This window comes from Megalops cyprinoides, chromosome 9, assembly GCF_013368585.1.
Source record: "Megalops cyprinoides isolate fMegCyp1 chromosome 9, fMegCyp1.pri, whole genome shotgun sequence".
NCBI lineage: Eukaryota > Metazoa > Chordata > Actinopteri > Elopiformes > Megalopidae > Megalops > Megalops cyprinoides.
In genome coordinates, this window is record NC_050591.1 from 23,919,972 (window position 1) to 23,942,444 (window position 22,473).

Consider the following 22,473-nt stretch of genomic DNA (forward strand, 5'->3'; position numbering starts at 1 on the left):
TGGGCCTGGGTCTCAGTATTAGTTTATAAGAGAAAAATTCAAGTAGATTTATACATTTAAATAAAGGAATGTAGTATGAATTAAAATACAGCTGTGAGGAGGAGAGTGCTTTGGGGGTGGGGGGCTTAAAGACAGATTAAGTATGCATTTGGATATGAACTGGAATAACATGGCTGAAGATCTGGCAGGCCTAAGATAACAAGAGGGCATTGGTTCAACATCCTGCATCCAAACACTGACCACAGTGTATATTCCTCCTTTTAAACGGGGTGCTGTGTTTTATAGAGGAGGGTCTCAATGAGCTGCAGAAATTCCCACAATTTCACTCACACAAGCAGCCCGGCTCCCAATTTGAGCAGTCTTGGACCACACCCTCTGGTGTAGCGGCCCAGGATACACACGAGGCGCTAATGCACGTTTTGGAAGAGGCGAATCCCGCGGGAGCTCTGGGAAGGGGAACGTTCTTGTTCACATGTCCTTTATCTGCACAGGACGGAGGAGCGGGGGCCTTGTGATTGCACTGCTTGAGCCCACGCGATCCCTCAAAAGAAAGGTTGGGGTGGGGGATGGGGGTGGGGCTCGGAGCAGCTCCCTGGAGGAGCAGGCCTGGAATTCCTCAAATTGACTCGCCATCCTGCTGAGCTAGAGCCAGGCTTCCCTCACCCCAAACATGCTGCTGTTCTCTCTCACACTTTGGGCTATCTTGCAATACCTGGGGATAAAATGGCATACATTATTAAAGAAGCAAAAAATGAATGCTTTATTTATTTTTGTGTTTTTTTTTTTTTTATTTTTTGCTAAAGCTGAGCTTTGTTACGTTTTAACAAAAGCTTTCTGGAATATTCCCTGTTTCTCAAAGGGAGTTTGACACAGTACCTCTCATATTCATGCCTCGTCGTAGTTGGTTTTACTCCTCATACAGTGTACCCCACCCCCGTCAACTCTGCTTATTGCTCTGCAGGACATTCTGCTGGAGGTGCCCAGGCTCCAGCACATCATCGTCGTGGACGATAAGCCCACCACGTGGCCAGGCTTTCCCAGGGGCATCAGTGTGCACAACATGGCAACCGTGCAAGAGCTGGGAGCCAAGCCAGAGAACCGTAAGGACACGGTTCACCCACTTCAGCACATTCATTTTTTGTTAGGGATCACCATAATCCCTGTAGAAGAGAGGACATCAAGAACAGCAAACGAGATAACACAGACTCGGCCGTATCCGTTCAACTCTTTTTAAATTCATGGGCCTGATAGTGAGAGATAGATAGAGAGAGTTCTTGCGTTGAAATGTTAAGACAGGATGACGCAATACTGGTATAGGATTTTTCTTCTCTCTCTATTGCTCTCTGGCAGAGGTTTATCTCTCTCTCTGTCTCTGGCAGAGGTTTATCATTCGGGCTCTTTGGTAGGGGTGGGGTGGAGTTGGGAGGGAGGGGGCTCATTAGGTCATGTGAATGAGGAAGCAGTGGTGCAGCAGACACATCTGTGTCAGATTAGGGTCAGGCGAGAAGGCGGGAGGGCGGGTCAAGGAAGCACTCTTTCCCTCTCCCTCTCACTCCCTCCTTTGCTCTCTCCTTCTCTCTTTCCCCTTCATCTGCTCCTGGGAGACTCCCTGGTCAGGTTTCGGGCTGCACTGCAGTGCTGGACATCTTGGGCTGGTATTGCTGAAGTGGGGGGGGGGGTGGGTGGGGGGGGGTGTGTTTACAAACACTGCCGCGAGCGTTCACATGACATGTGCCCTCTGTCCGTGTTCCCGAGTTCACGCCAGACCGGGCCCGGTCATATCGCCTTCTCTCTCGGGTTTTTCGCAGAACTGCCTGTCCTTCTCCGCACGTGCTCGGCTGGGATTTTGTTTCTCTGGCCCGCCAGACATTGTGGTAGTGTTTATTTTGCATCCACGATTGAATTATTCACAGAAAACCTCTAATTTCCCATAGGAGAAAATAATATGAAACCCATGGGTCTAACAAGAGTGTCCGGTTTTCTGTATAAAATTGTGCTCTCTGTTAAATGATGGTCGGCAGAGTAGCTATGGGAGAAATATTAACCTTTAAGTCATAGCTGTGCAGACACATGCCATAATTTACTCAGCATGTATGGTTTGTGCTCTCCACTTCAAGTTTCTTGCTTAAATTTGTGTTCCATTTAAAGAAGAGATAGAAAAATTTTAACCTTCATGTCAAATGAAACATTCACAACTTGAGATGAGAAGCCAGTGCCAAATGGATAGTTAATCCTTTCTGTCTGCAGTAACACTGAGATGGTGCCCAGTTTTGTGAGAATACATGCCTCAGAGGGAATAGACTCAATAAAATGTACAAAACTTAAATCTGCTACCCATTATTGTGTTAAGTGCAATACTACAGTGGACATTTACTGTAAACCACCTTAACCAGGAACATGGTGTCTCTTAAGCGTCAGTACCCCCCAGATCTGTTCTAACATTAGATTGCTGTGTGGAAGTGTTTTTCATTATAATTGTTGTTTTTTTTCTCATGTTCCTTCCTTCCTCCTCTGCTCTCTCCATTGGCTCTTACCCCCAAATGCTTATCTCTCCTGTCTCCCACTGCCCCTCACTAACTCCTACCCCAACTGCTTCCCCTTGTCTCTGTCCTTTACCCCATACTTTTGCCTGTCCCTCTCCTCCACCCTCCTTTGTCCCCTCCCCTGCCTGACCTTGCCCTTTGCCCCACCTCTTCTTCCCTGTACCCACTCCCTACTCACTCTCCTTTCCTGTGTACCTCCCCTTTGCTCCCGCGTTGCCCACCTCCCTCCTCCGACCTCCTGCCCCCACACACCTCGTCGCCCACCCGCGCACGCGTGGCACGCCAGTGTCCAAGCCGCACAGGCAGCCGCTGCCCTCGGACATCGCTGTCATCATGTACACTAGCGGATCCACAGGCATCCCCAAGGGCGTGATGATCTCCCACAGCAACATCATCGCTGGCATCACAGGCATGGCGGAGCGGATCCCCAACCTCGGGTGAGAGCAGAGACCCTCGAAGAGGCTCAGCTAGGTGTCCCATCTGTCTTACATATTTGCACGTCCAGGAGGTTTTTGTTGGTTAGAGGAGTTTCTGGTGGTGTTCATACTGGTATGCTAGCCAGAGATGTCCTTTACAATGCCCCTTCAAGTTAGAAAACAGCTTCAGCAATGGTAGAATTGTCAGTGCTAAGCGCACCAAGCTGCATGTCTGTTTGGTAATTTGAGTATCTCTGCTAGGATTGAAGCCTCACTGTCAAAAAACAGTAAAGAAATGTTAAAGGAATCTGTTGGAAACCACTTCCTGGGGGGGTGCACTGAGTTCATGTAAATTTTTTTCATTTCATAATGGTTACAGTCAAGCACTCACATATTTGTAATCTGAAGAGTTTGTTAGACTTGTCTTTGTAGTTTTAAAAATCTGCAAAGCTGTAGGATTCTGGTGCACCCGCCTGCACTTTAGCTGAGTAAGGGCCCTTCTCTCTCACCAGTTTATCATGTCTGATGCTTATGACGTTAGAAATGAAAGTGGCGAGATTAACCGAGTTTAAGGGGTCACATCCCCAAACATATTTACATCCAGCCCTCTTAACCTCGCGGACTGCAGTGCTGGCAGCTTTGAGCTTTAGTGTGAGAGTGCTGTCCATGTGTTGCACTAGAATCATACTGATACTCACAGGGGCTGTAGGGTGCAAGTGAGGGGGATGGCTCATTTCTTTCTCTTACTTTATTTTTTAAACCTTACAGTAATCGAGTATAAAATGTGGCACACCATACAATTTGCATATTTATGTCTTTTTGATTTAAACTTTAAACTCTATCTACATATGTTTTGAAAATCAGTCTTTCTCACCTGCATGGTGTCCTCTGTGAAGACCCCTGTTTCTGTTGTAATAGAAATTATTCAGGCAGTGAGAGAGACTGCTGTGACTGTTGTAATGTCTCTTGTTTTCTGTTCGGGCAGTGAGAATGACACCTACATTGGGTACCTGCCGCTGGCTCACGTGCTGGAGCTGAGCGCAGAGCTGGTGTGCGTGTCTCATGGCTGCCGCATTGGCTACTCCTCCCCGCAGACGTTGGCCGACCAGGTGAGTATGTCAGTCGGATTCACACTATTACACACTATTAAATGATATTTCATTCCATTATTAGCTGATGTCCAGGACAAGATGCAAGTCTTATTACATCTTGCACTACTGTAAGCCATTTATACAACTGGAGCACATGAAGAATGGTGCCTCATTCAACAGCGTATCAACAGGAGTGTATCCCCTCCTGGGATTCAGAACAGCATCTGTCAGGCCCAGATTACAGTGCCTTTACTTCACATGTGCTTTAGCCTTCAGGCTAATACTGCTTTATATTTGTGCATTCCTATGCTTTGAAAGCTTTAATAAGTCATTTCATATGATATTGCAAATGTAAGTATTTCTTCAATTGCTCATGGATTTCTCAATTATTTTCTTGTCTTGGTTTGCTTATGTATGGAAATGTGTATGATAATTTCATTGCATATATTTGTTGTAGAGAGGCATCTACTGAGAAAATAAGTAATAATAATACTAATCATCATCATTATCATAATAACACAGCCAAGAAATGACTGCTGAAGAGTGACTCTGTGGTCATATCATATCCATTACAGCTGTTACTGCTACTAGATCAATAAGGGAGTGATGCTATCAGTCTGATTCTGTTAAATCTATGGATCCATCTACTCCAGGATCAACACAACACATTTTCAGGCTTATCTACATAGGACTTATCAGCATGTCTCAGACAATGATTCATGTGCTCTACCAGTTTCTGTAGAAGAATGTAACACAAGTTGCTACGTTATTACCTCATACACATTGATCCATAGGCACCCTTAAAGACTATTGTTCCTGTCACCGAACCACCTGAGTAAGACTTTTATATTGTTATACTTTGTTCATTTCATATAGACAAAGGTGGCTTCGATTTTACACGTTGCCCGTAGTTGGAGTGCTAGCCGCACTGCAGACTTCTGGCCTCCGTCAGGGATTCGAAGCTGACTCAGGTCCAGTCCAGCACAGCATTCTACAGTGCAGACAAAATCCTGTTGTTGGTATTACTGTGCACTTTCAGCAGCATGCTCTAACTGGATTACACCTGCAGTAACTCATACATTCACTCACACTCACACTCATACCCCCCCCGCAGGAAACATTAGAAAACGGCCATAATAATCATCTGTATTCATGAACGCCTAATCTTTAACTTGTGAATGCGAAGGTGAATACACAATTAAATTACCCGTGGACCATTTCATCTTGTTTAGCGCTGTGGGCCATCTTGAGGTTGATGATGCCTTGGTATATCGGATGAGAGCTAGCTGATTGATGGAGTGAAACAAAGGCTCCTAGGTGCTGGGAAAACAGAATTGCTGTAACAGAGAGGCCCCTGCACTCGGCCAGCCTCGTACGTCAGTGACAGACGCTCTTTGTCAGGGCTGAGGGAACTGCGCTCCGCTGCACGAGAAATAAACGGCAGCTTATCTTCCACAGAGCAACACGCAGAAACATCACAGCTGTCTTTCTCCCCCTGGGCATGCAAGCTGGGGAGAGAGGGGCCATGTTTCCTTTATTAAAGAGATACAGTGAGATATAGAAGAATATAATTTTGACTATGGAAATTAAAAAGGGAATAGTAGTAGGCTTGTCAGTCTTGTGGTATTAGTTTATTAATGCACACATTTATCGATGTGCTAAAAGTAAATTCTTGTGAGGCACAGTAGTGTAGCATAGTGATTAAGGAGCAGGACTCATAACTGAAAGGATGCTGGTTTAATTCCCTGCTGGCGCACTGCTGCTGTACCCTTGGGTAAGGTAATTAACCCACAATTGCCTTAGTAAAATATCCAGCTGTATAAATGGATAACACTGTTTAAAAAAAAAAAAAAACCTCTAACCAGAGTAAGTCTCTCTGCGTAAGAGCGTCTGCTAAATGCCAATAATGTAATGCATGTAATGCAACAATTTTATATTTTATACTTTAATTTCATCGAAAACTTAATATTGAGATTACTTTTATTGAACAAGACACAAAATTTTTCTGGAAACCATTCACTGACTTGAGGGGTGGGTTTTCAGTTTGCCAAAGAATACGTCAAAATATCATATTTAATACATTTGATTTATCAAAAAATCTCTGATCGAAGTTTTAATTAACGAAGCATATGATAGACTGATAACTATTATCCGTTATTTCTCAACAGTCGACGAAGATCAAGAAAGGCAGTAAAGGCGACACGAGCGTGCTGCAGCCCACACTTATGGCGGCTGTACCGGTAAGCGCACACACCGCCCTTTCCCGTCTCTCTCACTCTGCAAAGCGCTCGCTCGGCCGTCGAGCGGCTGAAAGCCATCTGCGGCCCCAGCCGCTGCGGAAAGGCCGCGGGCCAGCTTCCTCTCCCCGCCCGACAGTGGGAAAGCCCAGCTTTCCTGTGAAACGCACAGTTCATCTGCCTCAATTCCCCCGCGGCGGCCCCCGGTCCAGAGGTCCCGCCGGCCGGGGGAGAATGGCAGCTGTAAACGGAACGTGAGAAAGGCTTGTGTGGTTTCTGCCTCATGCCTGCTGGCTGCGGGCTCCTCTCCGTCAAGAAGCTCTCCCCTCTCCTTATACCCCGGTCCCCCCCGCACCAGGACCGACCGATTTCCTGGACTCCGATCTGTTCTTTTGTGTTTTTCCGTTTGTTTGTGTGCTTTTCATGTGAACTTTGGCCCCGCTTTAAAAGGAAAAAAAAAACAAAATAATGAAGTGTCCCCTGGTTTTGCTCCCCACAGAGTCACCCAGTCAGTAACAGAGATAGTGATACATAAACACAGGCCTCGCTCGGGGCTGTGTGGGGATGACGGTGGCATCTTTGAAACATTAAATTGTCTGGCCGCTGCACAGCTGAGGAGGACATGTAGGCTCATTCGAGAGATGCCTTTTTGGGGGTCTTCTAATGGAAACTCCAGTCACTTTTTCCATGACCGGAGCTCCTGTCCCTAAGCAGCATGTGTGTTTGTTTTTATTTATGGTTATTGCATCATCATAGTCTTAAATCTATCTAGTAAATCTAATTTGCATGTGCTCCATTTGGTAAGAACATACAAGATCTGGTCTGATGGACAGGCAGGCCAGTAAGTTAAGTACAGTGCTCCCTTAATACAATGATGTTGTGATTGAATCCAGTGAAACCTTCAGAGTAAGAATGCACGTGTCCACAATATAAAATGCAGTATGGTTTCCCAGTATGTATGATAACTAGTAAGTTAGTAAGTTCCACTCTTGTAATCTCTGTAGGCCGGATATGCTTCTGCCTTGGAATGTGAGTTGATGTCATCCCTTATCTGTACTTGTAGTTCTCAAACAATAACCAGGCCCAGGTGGGTCTGATCTTCTGTCTATGTTATTCCTCCAAGTCTCCATAGTTGGCTGCGTTTGCGCTGTTCTGACAGGTACTTCCCTGTCTGTGCGTCTGCACTCGCGGTGTTTCTGTCGGGCCACCTCTCCTGAGCCCCGCCCTCACCGGTGCCCGCTCTCTGTCTGTCCCGCAGGAGATCATGGATCGCATCTACAAGAACGTGATGACCAAGGTGGAGGAGATGAACAGCCTGCAGCGGACGCTCTTTGTGCTGGCCTACAACTACAAGATGGAGCAGATCTCCAAGGGCAACAGCACACCGCTCTGTGATGGGTATGGCTACATGGCACAGCAGTGCAAACACACATCTGTAGGTCCACACACACATACAGTACATACACATACACACAAGCGCACACACTCGCAGTACAGACAACCTCATACATCTGCTCATGTCATTATGAGTGCAGTCACATGTACAGTGCTGGCCAAAAGTATTGGCACCCCTGCAATTCTGTCAGATAATGCTCAATTTCTCCCAGAAAATGATTGCAATTACAAATGTTTTGGTAGTAATATCTTCATTTATTTTGCTTGCAATGAAAAAACACAAAAGACAATGAAAAAAAAAATTAAATCAATTATCATTTTACACAAAACTCCAAAAATGGACCGGACAAAAGTATTGGCACCCTCAGCCTAATACTTGGTAGCACAACCTTTGGACAAAATAACTGCGAACAACCGCTTCCGGTATCCATCAATGAGTTTCTTACAATGCTCTGCTGGAATTTTAGACCATTCTTCTTTGGCAAACTGCTCCAGCTCCCTGAGATTTGAAGGGTGCCTTCTCCAAACTGCCATTTTCAGATCTCTCCACAAGTGTTCTATGGGATTCAGGTCTGGACTCATTGCTGGCCACTTTAGAAGTCTCCAGTGCTTTCCCTCAAACCATTTTCTAGTGCTTTTTGAAGTGTGCTTTGGGTCATTGTCCTGCTGGAAGACCCATGACCTCTGAGGGAGACCCAGCTTTCTCACACTGGGCCCTACATTACGCTGCAAAATTTGTTGGTAGTCTTCAGACTTCATAATGCCATGCACACGGTCAAGCAGTCCAGTGCCAGAGGCAGCAAAGCAACCCCAAAACATCAGGGAACCTCCGCCATGTTTGACTGTGGGGACCGTGTTCTTTTCTTTGAAGGCCTCGTTTTTTTTCCTGTAAACTCTATGTTGATGCCTTTTCCCAAAAAGCTCTACTTTTGTCTCATCTGACCAGAGAACATTCTTCCAAAATGTTTTTGGCTTTCTCAGGTAAGTTTTAGCAAACTCCAGCCTGGCTTTTTTATGTCTCTGGGTCAGAAGTGGAGTCTTCCTGGGTATCCTACCATAGAGTCCCTTTTCATTCAGACACCGACGGATAGTACGGGTTGACACTGTTGTACCCTCGGACTGCAGGACAGCTTGAACTTGTCTGGATGTTAGTCGAGGTTCTTTATCCACCATCCACACAATCTTTCGTTGAAATCTCTCGTCAATTTTTCTTTTCCGTCCACATCTAGGGAGGTTAGCCACAGTGCCATGGGCTTTAAACCTATTGATGACACTGCGCACGGTAGACACAGGAACATTCAGGTCTTTGGAGATGGACTTGTAGCCTTGAGATTGCCCATGCTTCCTCACAATTTTGCTTCTCAAGTCCTCAGACAGTTCTTTGGTCTTCTTTCTTTTCTCCATACTCAATGTGGTACACACAAGGACACAGGACAGAGGTTGAGTCAACTTTAATCCATTTTAACTGGCTGCAAGTGTGATTTAGTGATTGCCACCACCTGTTATGTGTCACAGGTAAGTAACAGGTGCTGTTAATTACACAAATTAGAGAAGCATCACATGATTTTTCAAAGGGTGCCAATACTTTTGTCCGGCCCATTTTTGGAGTTTTGTGTAAATTGATACTTGATTTGACTTTTTTTTTCTTTCTCTTTTGTGTTTTTTTATTGCAAACAAAATAAATGAAGATATTACTACCAAAACATTTGTAATTGCAATCATTTTCTGGGAGAAATTGAGCATTATCTGACAGAATTGCAGGGGTGCCAATACTTTTGGCCAGCACTGTACATGTGAAGCACATACATGCTCATTCAGCATAAGCGTCAGCAGATGGTCACAATGCCTATAATTTTGTAAAGCACACAAAGAAATAACGTACACAGCGCACGCATGAAGTACAACAAAGCACTGCCACACCGCATCCAGGAGATCCGTATGGTCCTGTTTTTTTCTACCCGGATCCCTAATTGCTTCATTACATGCATGATTGGGCTTTATTGGTCCAAGTGGCTCTGGGTTTGAGATTTCCTGGACCCCCCCACAGGCTCTCATCTGCTTGCTCTGTGATTACTGAACTGATATGCTCTAGAGCGTCAGTGATAAAACAGGTGAACAATCCCTATTTAAATAGGAAAACAATGCTAAAGATGACCTTGATTTAACAATGAAAAAAATGTGTATTTTCTGATAAATTACAGTATTCCCCTTTATCTTCCTATATGTGTGCATTTGGCTGTCCTCTCTCCTCTGTCTGCTTCACTCACTGTCTGTCCGTCTGTCCGTCTCTGTCTGTCTGTCTGTCTGTGTGGCTGGCTGGCTGGCTGGCTGGCTGGCGTCAGGCTGGTCTTCCGGAAGGTGCGCTCCCTGCTCGGGGGGAAGACGCGGGTGCTGCTTTCGGGCGGGGCGCCCCTGTCGGCCGCCACGCAGCGCTTCATGAACATCTGCTTCTGCTGCCCGGTGGGCCAGGGCTACGGGCTGACGGAGACCTGTGGAGCGGGCACCATCAGCGACAGTGAGTGAGAGCGGGGAGGGACGGGGGGAGGGTTAGGGTTAGGGCGCTGGCGCACTGACCCGTGTCACTTTGCCTCTTTGTCGCTTTCGGCTGTCGCCGTTTCATTTTGTTCGCATCGTAATGCTGTAACATGTTACTGTAAATGTCCCCACAGGCTGGCACTGTGCGCAGTACTCGCCATGGTGAACAGAGTCTTCCTTATGATTCTTGCAGTCTGGTCCAGCTTGTAGTACATTTCCACAGTTTTTTTTCCAAAATCGCTGGGTTTCCCCTGGAGGCCGAGAAAAAGAGAGACCGAGAAAGGCAGTAGTGTGTGAGATGATTGGCTTGGTATTCATGGTGGGACATTGGCTGGGTTACCATGGTGAAATGTCAGAAGTTATTGGGGACAGTGATGTGTTATATGTTATATCCCGTGTTTGTTTCAGTGTGGGATTATAGTACGGGCCGTGTCGGCGCGCCTTTGGTCTGCTCTGAGATCACACTGAAGGACTGGGAGGAGGGTAAGTCCGAGTGACTTTACTAAAACATGATACATGTTATAATTATATCCAGTAATGTTGGGCTTATAAACTAGTGGCACCTCAGAAACATCTGTAAAACTACATTTTAGTAATACTTTACTTCTAATGGTTTGCAATATAGCTGACTTGCCAAGCCAGACTAAACTGGTGTTACGAATAGCAGTAACCTCTCATTGTTGTCTAATCTGATGACCAATATGGCAAGTCAAGTGTTATAGTTAGTTCGAATTTGTGTACACTTATGAAGTGCTGCAGTATTTAGCACACAGATAGCATGCTTTATCAGTGAGGTTTCCCTTCTCTTCCTGTCTCAGTGTGAGGATTGAGGCCCATAAAAGGTTGAAAACCCTGCCATAACATTTACAGAACCTGCCCTAGCTGTGAGAAATGGTAAACGTTTTCCTGCAGATAATTTCTCCCTGTTCAGAGGATTCTCAGACAACCTTCCCTTGTAAGGAAGTGCCCCAGACCTTCTTTTTGTTGCTATTGAAATAAATGATTGACAGCTTCAGCTAAATGCAGCGGTCCAGTAATGTTTGAGAATAGAAAGTTTAGAATCATACTCAGAAGATCAGAGTTAATGGGGGCGTTGTCTTTGCTCTCCTTCTGTAAACTGAAAGAAAGGATTTTAGAGCTTTGAGATCATCCTGTTGAATCACGTCAGCCGTGCGAGCCCTAATACTTTTTGTAAATCTTTACATATTCTTTGCTCTTCTTAAACCTACATAAATTCTATCAGCTGTCAACCAGCAGCTGTGTGCTCAAGTAAATATTTAACAACCCCTGTCATGGCCCTGTGAGGTCCAGCTGAACTTTACATTTTAGGCCACTGTCTAAAGCCATTCCGCATATCCTGTGTATGTCACATCTATCGTACGCTTTGTGCTTGGCCTTGCCCCAGCCAAGCTTGATGTTTCATGCAGAGCTGGGGTCTGTTCCCAGTTCCCAAGAGGAGTTCAGATCTAAACCATATGTTTGCATGCGGGGAGCTGGCATTGCGCTCAAGCCTCTGTGGGTCTAATGCAAGCCTGCATATTTAAGTTGCTCTGTCTCTGCAGGGAGAATGCTTAAAATTCAGTTTGCAGCATATTTCAGGTTTAAATGTCCCCTAAGCAGTGGTCCTAGCCATGATGGTCTTAGCTGTGCTCCGTCTCTCCCCAGGTGGCTACTATAGCACAGACAAGCCCAACCCCAGAGGAGAGATCCTGATCGGGGGCCCCAATGTCACCATGGGTTACTACAAGAACGAGGCCAAGAACCAGGAGGACTTCTTCGTGGACGGGAACGGCCAGCGATGGTTCTGCACAGGAGACATTGGGGAGTTCCACCCAGACGGCTGCTTAAAGATCATCGGTGAGAACATGCGGGGAGATACACTGCTTTCCCAGCTCTCTCTGCCAGCAGATTAGTTCTGAGTGTTGAGGAAAGGCAGGGGCTTCTACATTTCTTGGAAATTCATGTTCGTCTGTACACACTGTCTTGCCAAAGATTTTACAGTTAAGTTTTTGGAGGGGGGGGAGAATTCAAATGGATAATGAATGGTTATTTCAAGGATGAATGGTGCCTTAACACCACTCACTGCTGGACATGTCTTCATAACATGTGCCAGATGTGCACTCTTCTCCCATCTCATTGCGAATTGGCTGACCGCATCATCTTCCCTCCACAGACCGTAAGAAGGACCTGGTAAAGCTACAGGCAGGGGAGTACGTGTCTCTGGGCAAGGTGGAGGCCGTTCTCAAGAACTGCCCTTTGATAGACAACATCTGCGCGTACGCCAACAGGTGAGTCACCCCGTGACGCAGTGCGCAGGCCGCATGTGCGAGAACCTGCTGCCGCACGTTCACTCCCCCCCCAGAAACGGCAGCACACGTGTAAACGTTCCAGCCCACCTTCTATCAGTCCCCACGCTCCTGCGTTCTGTACAGCTCCCATCAGCACCGCTGCCAGCTGCGGCTCCATTCAGTGTGCAGAGGGGCCCCGGGCTTGGATGGCAGCCTTTTTAAAACATTAGATTCCATTTCAGAGGAAACTTAAAAAGGGAAAAGCTGGGCAAAGTTTGCCAGACATTTGGCCTCTGAGGACATTTGCTCTGCGTGGTTTTTGGTAAGTCTTTGGCCCTGAAAGGAAAGTTATCATTTGTCTTGGTGAAATATGAGGATGGCGTGTGTTCGTGAGTATGTGTGTGCGTGAGAGTGTGTGTGTCTATATGCTTGCTTATGTGATTATATGTGTATGTATAACCCCTCTTCTCTCTCTCTCTCTCTCTCTCTCTCTCTCTCTCTCTCTCTACACAGTGACGAGTCTTACGTAATTGGCTTCATAGTGCCCAATCAGAAGCAGCTTATGTCCCTGGCAGAACAGAAGAGAATCCGGGGGTCCTGGGAGGAGATCTGCAACAACTCTGAGATGGAGATGGAGGTGCTGCAGATAATCACAGAGGCTGCCATTGTAGGTAAGAGAAGAACATTAGGAAGTCCTGAGCAGTAATCTACTCTCATAAAAGATACAAGACTCCTGATTCACGATTTCAGAGGAGAGGACATTGCTTTCCATTGCTCTTTGGTGTCATAGTTCCCATGTCCCATAAGTTGGGTCCTTTGTTCTGTGTGCGTCCTGTCTGGACTGTAATGTGTGTCCTGTCCTGTGTGCAGCCAAGCTGGAGCGCTTTGAGATCCCCAGGAAGATCCGCCTCAGTGCAGAACCCTGGACCCCCGAGACGGGCCTAGTCACTGACGCCTTCAAACTCAAGCGCAAGGAGCTCAAGACTCACTATCAGGACGACATAGAGAGAATGTACGGAGGGAAGTAGCGCTGCGCTCAAACCAATGGGAAAAAAAAACCTGCCTGCTTCCTCGTCCCACCCGCTAAGACAAGCTCCGATCAAACGGGACACTACTTGAATCTACTTTGTACACGCGAGACCAAAAAAAAAAAAAAAGAGAGAGAACCTAAACAGAGGCCGCGTTGCAATGTTTCCTGCACATGATTGGTCACTATGTTTAAATATTTATACATGTATATCTTTACGACATGTCTTCTATAAAATGACGTAGCAAAGAGGACCTCTGTGAGATCATGTCTGGGAAGGCGCAGGCTCGAGCCAGAGGTACCGGTGACAAGCGCTTGTGAAAGGAGCTGTTAGGCAGCCCAAAGTCCCGTCCCCGCCAGCACACTTTTGTCCTGCCCCTCCTCCTCAAAGGACAGCCTTCGGTCTTGCCGAGACATGAGATATGAGATAGGAAAACTGGCCACAGTGCAATCCGTGAAGTCTGTGTCCGGGTTTGACTTTATCCAGGGATATGTTGTAAACTTGATTGGTAGTGAATTTGTTTTTCTTGTTCCATTCAATGAATATCTTGTGTCTGAGGATCAGTATTACAAGCCATGAGAGATCAAATGCAAATGCTTTCTCTTTTTTCGTTTCATTTCTAGGGTTGTTTGTGATTGTTTCATTTGTTTTCTGTTTCTCTAAGGACATTCTTTTTTCCGTCTGCATCTGGTGTATATGAGAGTTTATTTTGCTTCACCCTGTCATCGCGCCCCGGTGGTCATCTCCAGGAGTAATTGTTTACAAATTTGAAAAGACAGTGCGATTCCATTTTATTATGTGAATGGGTTAAAATGTGCCTGCTGCAACAACGAGTGAAGCTGTAGTTCTTTTGTGATTCCGGCAGTTAAGGAATGACCGACGTCAAGGACAGGGTCAACCGAACTTGCAAATAGTGATGGGTTATTATGCAAGAAAAAAAGCTGTTTCACGTCTACTGACTTAAAAACAGTTACCAAAAGATGCAGTGACACTTTGGGTCAAATTTTCACAACACATACCTCAAATCACAGCAATTTCAGGGACTGTGTCCCATATTGAAATCCAGGTTTCTTATTAGCCAATATTTTTATTCCCTCATAGGCTTGTCTTGGTTCCATGGACCTTCCAGTGCATGCAGAGTAAGAGATATGAGGAACTTAAGGGGAATCTCGTCAGCTTTTTTTCAGCTTTGCTTTACTTTGGAATCGCTAGGCATGTGAGAACTATATTTATTACCATTTACTTTGCTTTCTGTTCGTAGACTTTGAAAGCATAGCCCATCACTATTTTGTTACTTGATGGCCATGTAAAATGTAAGGTGGAGAGGGAGGGAATGTTACCCAGTGAATATGATGTCTTTGTCTTAGATGAAAAGAAGAAAAACACAAAGGCACTATTTGTGTAATTTGTGTATTGTGCAAGAGTAGGTCCTTTTGCTAATACACTCGCACAATACTGTTGCTATTATTATTACAATTATTACTGTTGTTATCATGTACTCTTATGACCTAGTAATGAAATATTTGAATGTGCAATATACACCAATTTCTCTCAACACCAAAATAGACATGTAAACACTTTCCCCCGCAGTGCATGAATGTTAACTCAGAATTAATAACAAAAAAGCGTATGTTTTAAATGATACTCACAGGTTTAGACCTATTGCAACTATTTTCATGTTTGTTTTGATAATACTTTATATGTACGTATAGTGTATACTTACATGCATACACACATACATACATATAGCTTATACTTTATATTTTGTTAACGACTCAGAGATGTGTTGCATGATCCAATGTAAAGAACCAACAACCACAAAGTAGCACTTCTGTAGTGAGGAATTTGTTTTGTGTGTTAAGCTTTGCAGCACTTCTTTGGTTCATGCACAATGAGCGAGCGTTTGGGTGCGTGTGCGTGCGCGTGCGCATGCATGCATGTATATGTGTACACATGCATTGAAGTCGTTGTTTCTTTGGCGCACTTCCTGTTGTTGGACCAAACACAAGGAGATGCAGACTGGTAGTCATAGAGCCTTCTTTCGGTGCGGTCCTCTCATTCCACTTTTTCCCCCCCGATAATGATAATTCTCTTCACTGCTCTTTTTAAATTGCTCTGTTTTAAATGGCTCCGTTTTATTCCTGACGTCATAATAAACGTAAATAAACGTCATGGCAGTTGACACGAAGGGGAGAGATTATCTTAACACTCGTAGGTTGACAGCACTTGCAACAGTTTCCCAAACAATGTGGAATCATGATTACGTCTTTTTACAGCAAGATGTCTCTAGAGAGTATTGGTTGCCTTTTAACATCATATTGAAGGGTTCATAGGACAGATAACAAGCTATCTATTCACTGTATATGTACAAAAGAAGTGGGTTTTAAAGTAAGGGGTTAGCCTGTTTCAAAGAGAGTATGCGTTGTACATTAATTTTCCAATTATAAAATGCATTGTAACTACTGAACATGCTAAGAGAACTGTAGAAAAAAAAATGTATGAATGATTTCCCTCCTCTTTTTCTTGTACTGTACATAAGTCGGGGGCAGTGATCAAAGTTCACTGGAGATACCAGATGTATAATATCTATTTTAAATCTATTTAATCTTTGTTATATTGACCAGTCTGGGGTTTTCCCTCCATATTTGTCTGGAAAACTGCCTTGTAACATAGATTACTGCAAGTATATCCAACTTTATTTATTTGTAATTTGCCTTGGAAATGATTAAATGAGAAGCAAGTAAATAAAAGTTTGTGTTTGGTCTAAAAATGAACTTTGTGTCATTATTATCCATGCTTTTTTATATACATATACATATTATATGCATGTTTTGCTGTAAATATGCATGTCATCAAATCTGAATCCATGCCAATGGTGATTCTCTGCGGAAGACATAACGTAGTGACACTAATGTAATGTATGACACTAGAAGACAATTAAATGCAATAACAGATTTACATGTCTTGCATAGGGTGTGCACTTTTATACACATCTTAAATTGTCTTCAAACATGCTCGAAGTATATGACATAAAATGCCAGAGTTGTACATACAATGGGGGGTGTAGAAAAACGATCAGATGGGCTCTTGGCCACACTCTGGATCACCTATTGTAAGTAGAAACATCCAGCTATGGTGTAGCTCTGCTCCGAAAACACAACTTACTGAATCATATTCCGTGATAATAATGTTTATTCAATAAACTTGGAAGTGACAGCATCGTCTGTAGGTGCGGTTCATCACGTCATTGGTTGGCAGGATGTTGGAAAATATGTTTTTTCATTTCATTCTTACCATAGAAATGGCCGTAAATACACGCCTGGCTTTTGTCGATGGCCTTAGGGCCGCAAGCTTTGTCTCGTGCACCAGTGCTCAGGACACAGCATCATTACCAGAACATTATTAGGAATAAAAAATGTGCTTCTACATCAAAATTAAACAAAGGAAAAATGTTTGGACTCCCTCGTGCATAAATAGCTATGTCCAATAAATATGCAGGAAGCAGGAACGTTTATTGTAAACTAATTTTAAAATATGGTGCCTTTGATTCTGTTGTACTGTCTGTGACCGTATTTTCCACAAACTTTGTATATTTGAAGCAACGCAGGCTATTTCATAAAACCAAGGATGTTTATAAACCTACTCGATTAAACTATACCTCTGTTGGATATAGGGAGGAAGGGTAGGCTTACTCCTATTGATCTAGGACTTGGTCCCCTGTACTTAGTCCCCTTAAAAATGTGAACAGTAAATACTTCACTTTCAGTATCTCTCATGGTATTACTCTTAAAATGATAATTAGTATGTTTTCATTGATATACCGATTTAATGACCCAATCTTGACTAAGAGCACCTTGTGAGGCTGCTGTCATATAAGAGGTGACGTCATTCCCCCCCAAAGTCAGTGTAACGTGTGGAACTACTTTAATCAAACTTATATTTTTTTTAAAGAAAGTGCATTGAACGAACGCGGGCTTCAAGGATCCTCTTGAGACTGTGTATAATTGCCCGTTGTCAGTATTTCCACAGGCCGTATCTACTCCCTAATACTGAACTCTGGCTGATTGTTTAGCTTTCCAACTTACACTCCCCCTTCATTATCCGTCATGCTCCGAGGCTGTGGAACTATTTAAGCGGGTCACAGCTGGGAGTTTGGCCAGATGCTGAGGACGAGCGCCCATGTACGGTTGGGAATCTCATACACACTATCTTCACTAAATTCTTCACGCTGCTCAGTGCTCTGGAGTAGCAATTGGTAAGTGTTAATCTTCTTCATTTTGTTACTATTAAAAGTGGCACAGTTAGACGTTATCAGTGTAATACATAGTGTTCACAAAGGTGATTGATTGACTATGACATTATTCATACCTGTATGCCATCCTGTTTTCAATACTTTAGTAAGTTATATGTTTTCCAAAATCCACTTTTAATGTTTAATATTATCAAGTGAATGAAATGTAACACGTTTGTGATTAATGTTATATGTGTATTATTTCTAGGAAGCTGTTGTAGCCCACATCTGTTGTCTAGGATGGAGACTGCAAGCAACTCAACTTTGGCCGGCCTTGATCTGCATGTGACTGGCAGCTCCGGCTCTCAGACCAGCAGAGGCGGTGGCAACGAGTATCTCTACATTCTAATCGTCATGTCGTTTTACGGGGTCTTTCTGTTCGGGATCATGCTGGGCTACATGCGCTCCAAGAGGAGGGAAAAGAAGTCGAACGTGTTCACGCACTTGCTGTACGAGGAAGAGAAGAGGGAGTGGGGGGCGATGCAGAAGAAACACAGCCTGACCTTCCCCTCCATTTCGGGTCTAAGATCCGTGCAGGTGTCGCTCCCTTTCAGCGGGCCACTGTATGACGGCAAGCTCCCGGCGCCTCTGTCGTGCGCTCTGTGCTCCATGGAGCAAAGCAGCGTGAGCTCCCTATGCTCCTCCGCCGACGTACACTTCGCCATCGAGGAGGAGTCAGACAGCGGAACCGCCGAGGCTGTCGAGGATGGACAGAAAGGATGTTCGGACAGCAACAACGATTCCGTGGAGATTCTCAAAGAACGCTTGTGACCCGACAGGACGAGAAAGGCACTCCTCAACTCGCATGATGAACTGAAGTTGATTTCGGACTGGTGGAAAGGCAAAGTCCTAAATTACTGTGGGGCATAAGCACTCCAGTCTAATGGTTTAAGTGTTGCAATTCACCTGGGGCCCACTTGAAATTAATATTTGATTTGTACATTTTAAAACGATTAAAATGTTTGAGTGATGTTGTGCACAATGTTGTCACCATAAAAGTACGCATTAGCAAGTACCCTGTTTTCATATGTAAATATTGTGAAAAAATGATTTGTATATATTGTTCTCTCTTAGTTTGTTTCGATTATTTTACACGTTTATTTAAAATGTAACTTGATTCACGTAAGTCAAGTGAAATAAACATTATTAGAATGAAGTTTCTCACGTTTTTTTGAATGCAGAACTTCGGACAACTTACGTGTCCTTATTTTCCTCCGGCAGGGGGCAGATTTGTATTAATTTAGACAGCCAATTTCTCTTGACAGACGTCAAATGGTTATCCGCATATGCAATACTTTTGACTGCGTAAAAGGACTGGGAGGGAGGGAGAGGCGTTTGGGAAACATTCGAAACATCTGGGACGCCTACGTGAACCAGTAATAGGACATGGATGAGTATCTGTAAGATGTGCATGTTATTGAAATTCCAGTCAAAGATTATTCTGAACAAAGTAATGAGGATGCATGGAGAACATCAGCTGAATGCCAGCCTATGCAGGCATTGCCATGGTGAAGGCAGTTTTCCAGGCCAAGCAATGAGGTCAGTGCACTTCTTACTCTCCCTAGTCTATTTCAGTTTTTCTGGGGGTTGCTGCTACAGGTCCATAGACTCCTCACTCCTACCAAATCATTGACATTGTCAAGTAGTTATGCATGTCCTAATATGGTGGCTAACTGCAACCATTTAAAGGACATCCTAATCTCACAAAGGTTTTGGTTTTCTACAGCAATGACGGTAGCTCTTACATAATAGTTGAGTGTGTTCTTCGTGTCTCTTTGTAAAGTGATTGAGTATGAAATTGGAAAACTGAAATCCCGATGAATTGTTTCACAGACAAATACAAACAATCATTAGAGCTGTATGAGTTTATGTTGGATAAAAATTCCCAAGTTCCCCTCCCTTATTTAAACTACGCTACTGTCCACTAGTGACAGACATGAAATATTTACTGACTGATGATAATAACCCAGGCGCGGGAGTGGTTGGGGGTAAGAAAACACACCCAAGTTATGAGTGATACAAGAGGAAGAGCTGTGTAGAAGAAGGGGAACGTCCACTCTTGTCTTCTCTTCCTCTCTCCCCATTTTACCTCTCCTCTCTGTCACCTGCTTAGAGACCCGGCCCCCTCTCATTTTCTTTTCATCGCGTGTCCATTGGTCAGAATCGGCTTCTGGCATATGAGGAGTGTGCAGCTGCATAGAGCCCTTCTGCCACCATGGCACCCCAGCAGCAGCTTTTATTTTGTTTACTTTTTGCTGCACAAACCCTACCATTTCAAAGGAAGAAAGGGGAGCCCCTCCTGAGTTACCAGTGTGCAATTATTTGCCATTGACAAGCAACCCAGGATCAGCTCTTCCAGCAGCAATCGTAACTTTAACTCTGATGGACTATCAGCTGTGTAAAAAAACAACCCTGGGCCAGCTGCAGACTGAAAGTATAGTTCCCCTGGGTCACCCAAGCACAATGTTGCATTATTTCATTCATCTTTCACTTCTTAAAAGTGGCATATTATTATGTTTACCTCCACAATGGCTCCCCTTCCACCACTTAAAAACTAGTGTACCCTATTTGAATGTAGCATAACTGCACGTCATTACCATGACAGTTAGCCCTACTGTGAGTATTTTTTCCACAGTTATTTCAGTGGTGACGTGTGTACACCATTCTTTTTGTATGCACATTTGTATTTGCAAAATACATCTCTCTGTCCATGTATGTCCTTCCTTTCTGTGTTTTTTTGTTCTCAAGAACAAAAATGCTGATTTCTCATAAAAACCTACCCATCTGGACAGTAATCCATGGGAGATGAAGTGTATCATCAATAAACACAATATAGCTAAGATAGATACAATGATGAACTTTAGTGTTGTCACCTCGATCTCCAAGATAGGCAAAACTTCTTTCGATTTTTCACTTTTTCACATATTTTGTCATTCCATGTGAAATTTGAGTTTCTGTTTCCAAAAACACAGAATGCAAAAGAATACATACATCGCATTTTCCTCTCTCTCATTCTCTCTGTTTGATGATTTGCAATTTTATACTTATTCATTGTCTCTCTCCCTTTCTCACTGTTTCTCCCCGCATCTTACCCCTACCTCTCAAGGTATTAGGAAACTTTTCTTCAGAATTTAATAATACATTATACATTACGGATTGTCTTTCCTGTGCAAAACAGCAGTGGAGCTAAATTATTTATTTGCACAACAATTTGATAGGAATTCATGTATTATATACAAGGAAGTTCAAGAGTTAGCTGTACTTTGGAATTTTTTTTCTTCAGCTCCCAGAAATGCATTGTTCCAAAAGAATGTGATGCAGAGTGAATTGTAGGAAACTGGAGTTTGAGATATAATCCCCAGGAATGTGAGCAACGGGCTGAGAACACGTGCAGTGTTGCTGAAGCTATACACGGTCTAAAACATTCAACATCTGCAGAAAAGATTTCAATGATTTTAAGGCCACAAGACATTAATAAACATTGTTGCGTTTGTCATAAATGTGCTATTGACAGCTATAGTAGATATTATTATTATTATTATTATTATTATTATTAGGAAATGAACGCTAACCCACATGCTTCAGGTGTGTTTTTCAGGTGGGGCTCTTCTGTACCCAAGTAAATATACAGATGGATAAATGTCTAAGATATGTATAAAATGCAAGATGTATTCTGGATTATGGATGCCTGAATTAACAAATGAATAGTGTAATGTACACAGATAGTCACCATGGCCAATGGACAGTTGACTTTACTGACTAATTAAAAGCAGCATGCATGGGATCCTAAGGTGCAGTTACCTCATGCTTGAACCAGTGTCATGCGACTTCTGATGATTTTTTATGAAGTTGTACTGATCTGCTTGTTTTGAGCAGGAAGCAAGGCTCTTGTGGGTCCAGCTTGCTCAGGGCTTGTTGGGGCTAGCTTGCAGCACAGGCCATGACTCAGCTGTCCCCGTGACCTTGAGTTGGATCCAACTTTTTTCGCACAGCTTTAGTTTTGCTTGGATGTCGAGTGACTTGTGATCAGATGCTGTGCAGTGCTGCACGATTTTCATGCCCTGGAATGCATCCCATATCTTCAGCTGTTGAAAATTGGAACATGTTCACAATGACTTTTAATTACTCCAATTCCTGACATGCAATACAGCACAGAGTAGCTGAGGACCATGCTTTTCCCATCATGCTTTGCACTATGTCCAGGGATACAGAATATGGCACTCTCATTTTCACGGTCTTTGCGCTGACTCATACAATTTCCTTTCGCAATAACTTTGCATTACCACAGTCTCTCATTGCTTCTCCGCACATCTGCTGTTTCCCCCACTGTTATATCCATCAAGCCACGCCTCATTTAGTGGCTTCATTCACTTTCCACCACTATCTTCTGCATCTTTATAATATATTATTATACTCTTTATTATTATTATTATTATATTTATATTATTATGCGCTTTATTGACATAGTATACGGGTGAACATGCGCATACTTCAATATGCACGTGCTACCCGTACATATGACCCCACACGTATGCATTTATGCACATACACGCATGCATGTACATGCGCGTGCATCTGCACGCTTGTGTGATTATGTGGAACACCTCTGTGACCGGGTTTCCTGTGAAAGTCTCTCCACACGCCAGGAA

The 22,473-nt window shown here is 43.9% G+C and overlaps 2 protein-coding genes across 2 annotated transcripts in view; both read left to right on the top strand.

Moving 5' to 3' along the window:
* acsl3a (acyl-CoA synthetase long chain family member 3a) overlaps positions 1 to 16,188 on the top strand; it is a 33,153-nt gene extending 16,965 nt beyond the window's left edge. Inside the window, exons 5-15 of the mRNA XM_036537077.1 lie at positions 962 to 1,100; positions 2,830 to 2,980; positions 3,945 to 4,068; positions 6,219 to 6,290; positions 7,546 to 7,685; positions 10,025 to 10,197; positions 10,626 to 10,700; positions 11,883 to 12,074; positions 12,391 to 12,505; positions 13,019 to 13,176; positions 13,376 to 16,188. Coding sequence (XP_036392970.1) covers positions 962 to 1,100; positions 2,830 to 2,980; positions 3,945 to 4,068; positions 6,219 to 6,290; positions 7,546 to 7,685; positions 10,025 to 10,197; positions 10,626 to 10,700; positions 11,883 to 12,074; positions 12,391 to 12,505; positions 13,019 to 13,176; positions 13,376 to 13,533 — 1,497 coding nt within the window. The 3' untranslated portion in view covers positions 13,534 to 16,188. The remainder of the gene's footprint in view (positions 1 to 961; positions 1,101 to 2,829; positions 2,981 to 3,944; positions 4,069 to 6,218; positions 6,291 to 7,545; positions 7,686 to 10,024; positions 10,198 to 10,625; positions 10,701 to 11,882; positions 12,075 to 12,390; positions 12,506 to 13,018; positions 13,177 to 13,375) is intronic.
* Positions 16,189 to 17,706: 1,518 nt separating this feature from the next.
* On the top strand, positions 17,707 to 18,881 carry kcne4 (potassium voltage-gated channel, Isk-related family, member 4). The gene is made up of 2 exons (XM_036537526.1): positions 17,707 to 17,788; positions 18,033 to 18,881. The coding sequence occupies exon 2, from the start codon at positions 18,065 to 18,067 to the stop codon at positions 18,593 to 18,595; it is 531 nt and encodes a 176-aa protein (XP_036393419.1). The 5' UTR covers positions 17,707 to 17,788; positions 18,033 to 18,064; the 3' UTR covers positions 18,596 to 18,881.
* The last annotated feature ends 3,592 nt before the right edge of the window (positions 18,882 to 22,473 follow it).

What these genes read in the sequence shown, in the direction of transcription:
- kcne4 (XM_036537526.1), top strand. Translation starts at nt 18,065, where the DNA reads ATGGAGACTGCAAGCAACTCAACTTTGGCCGGCCTTGATCTGCATGTG.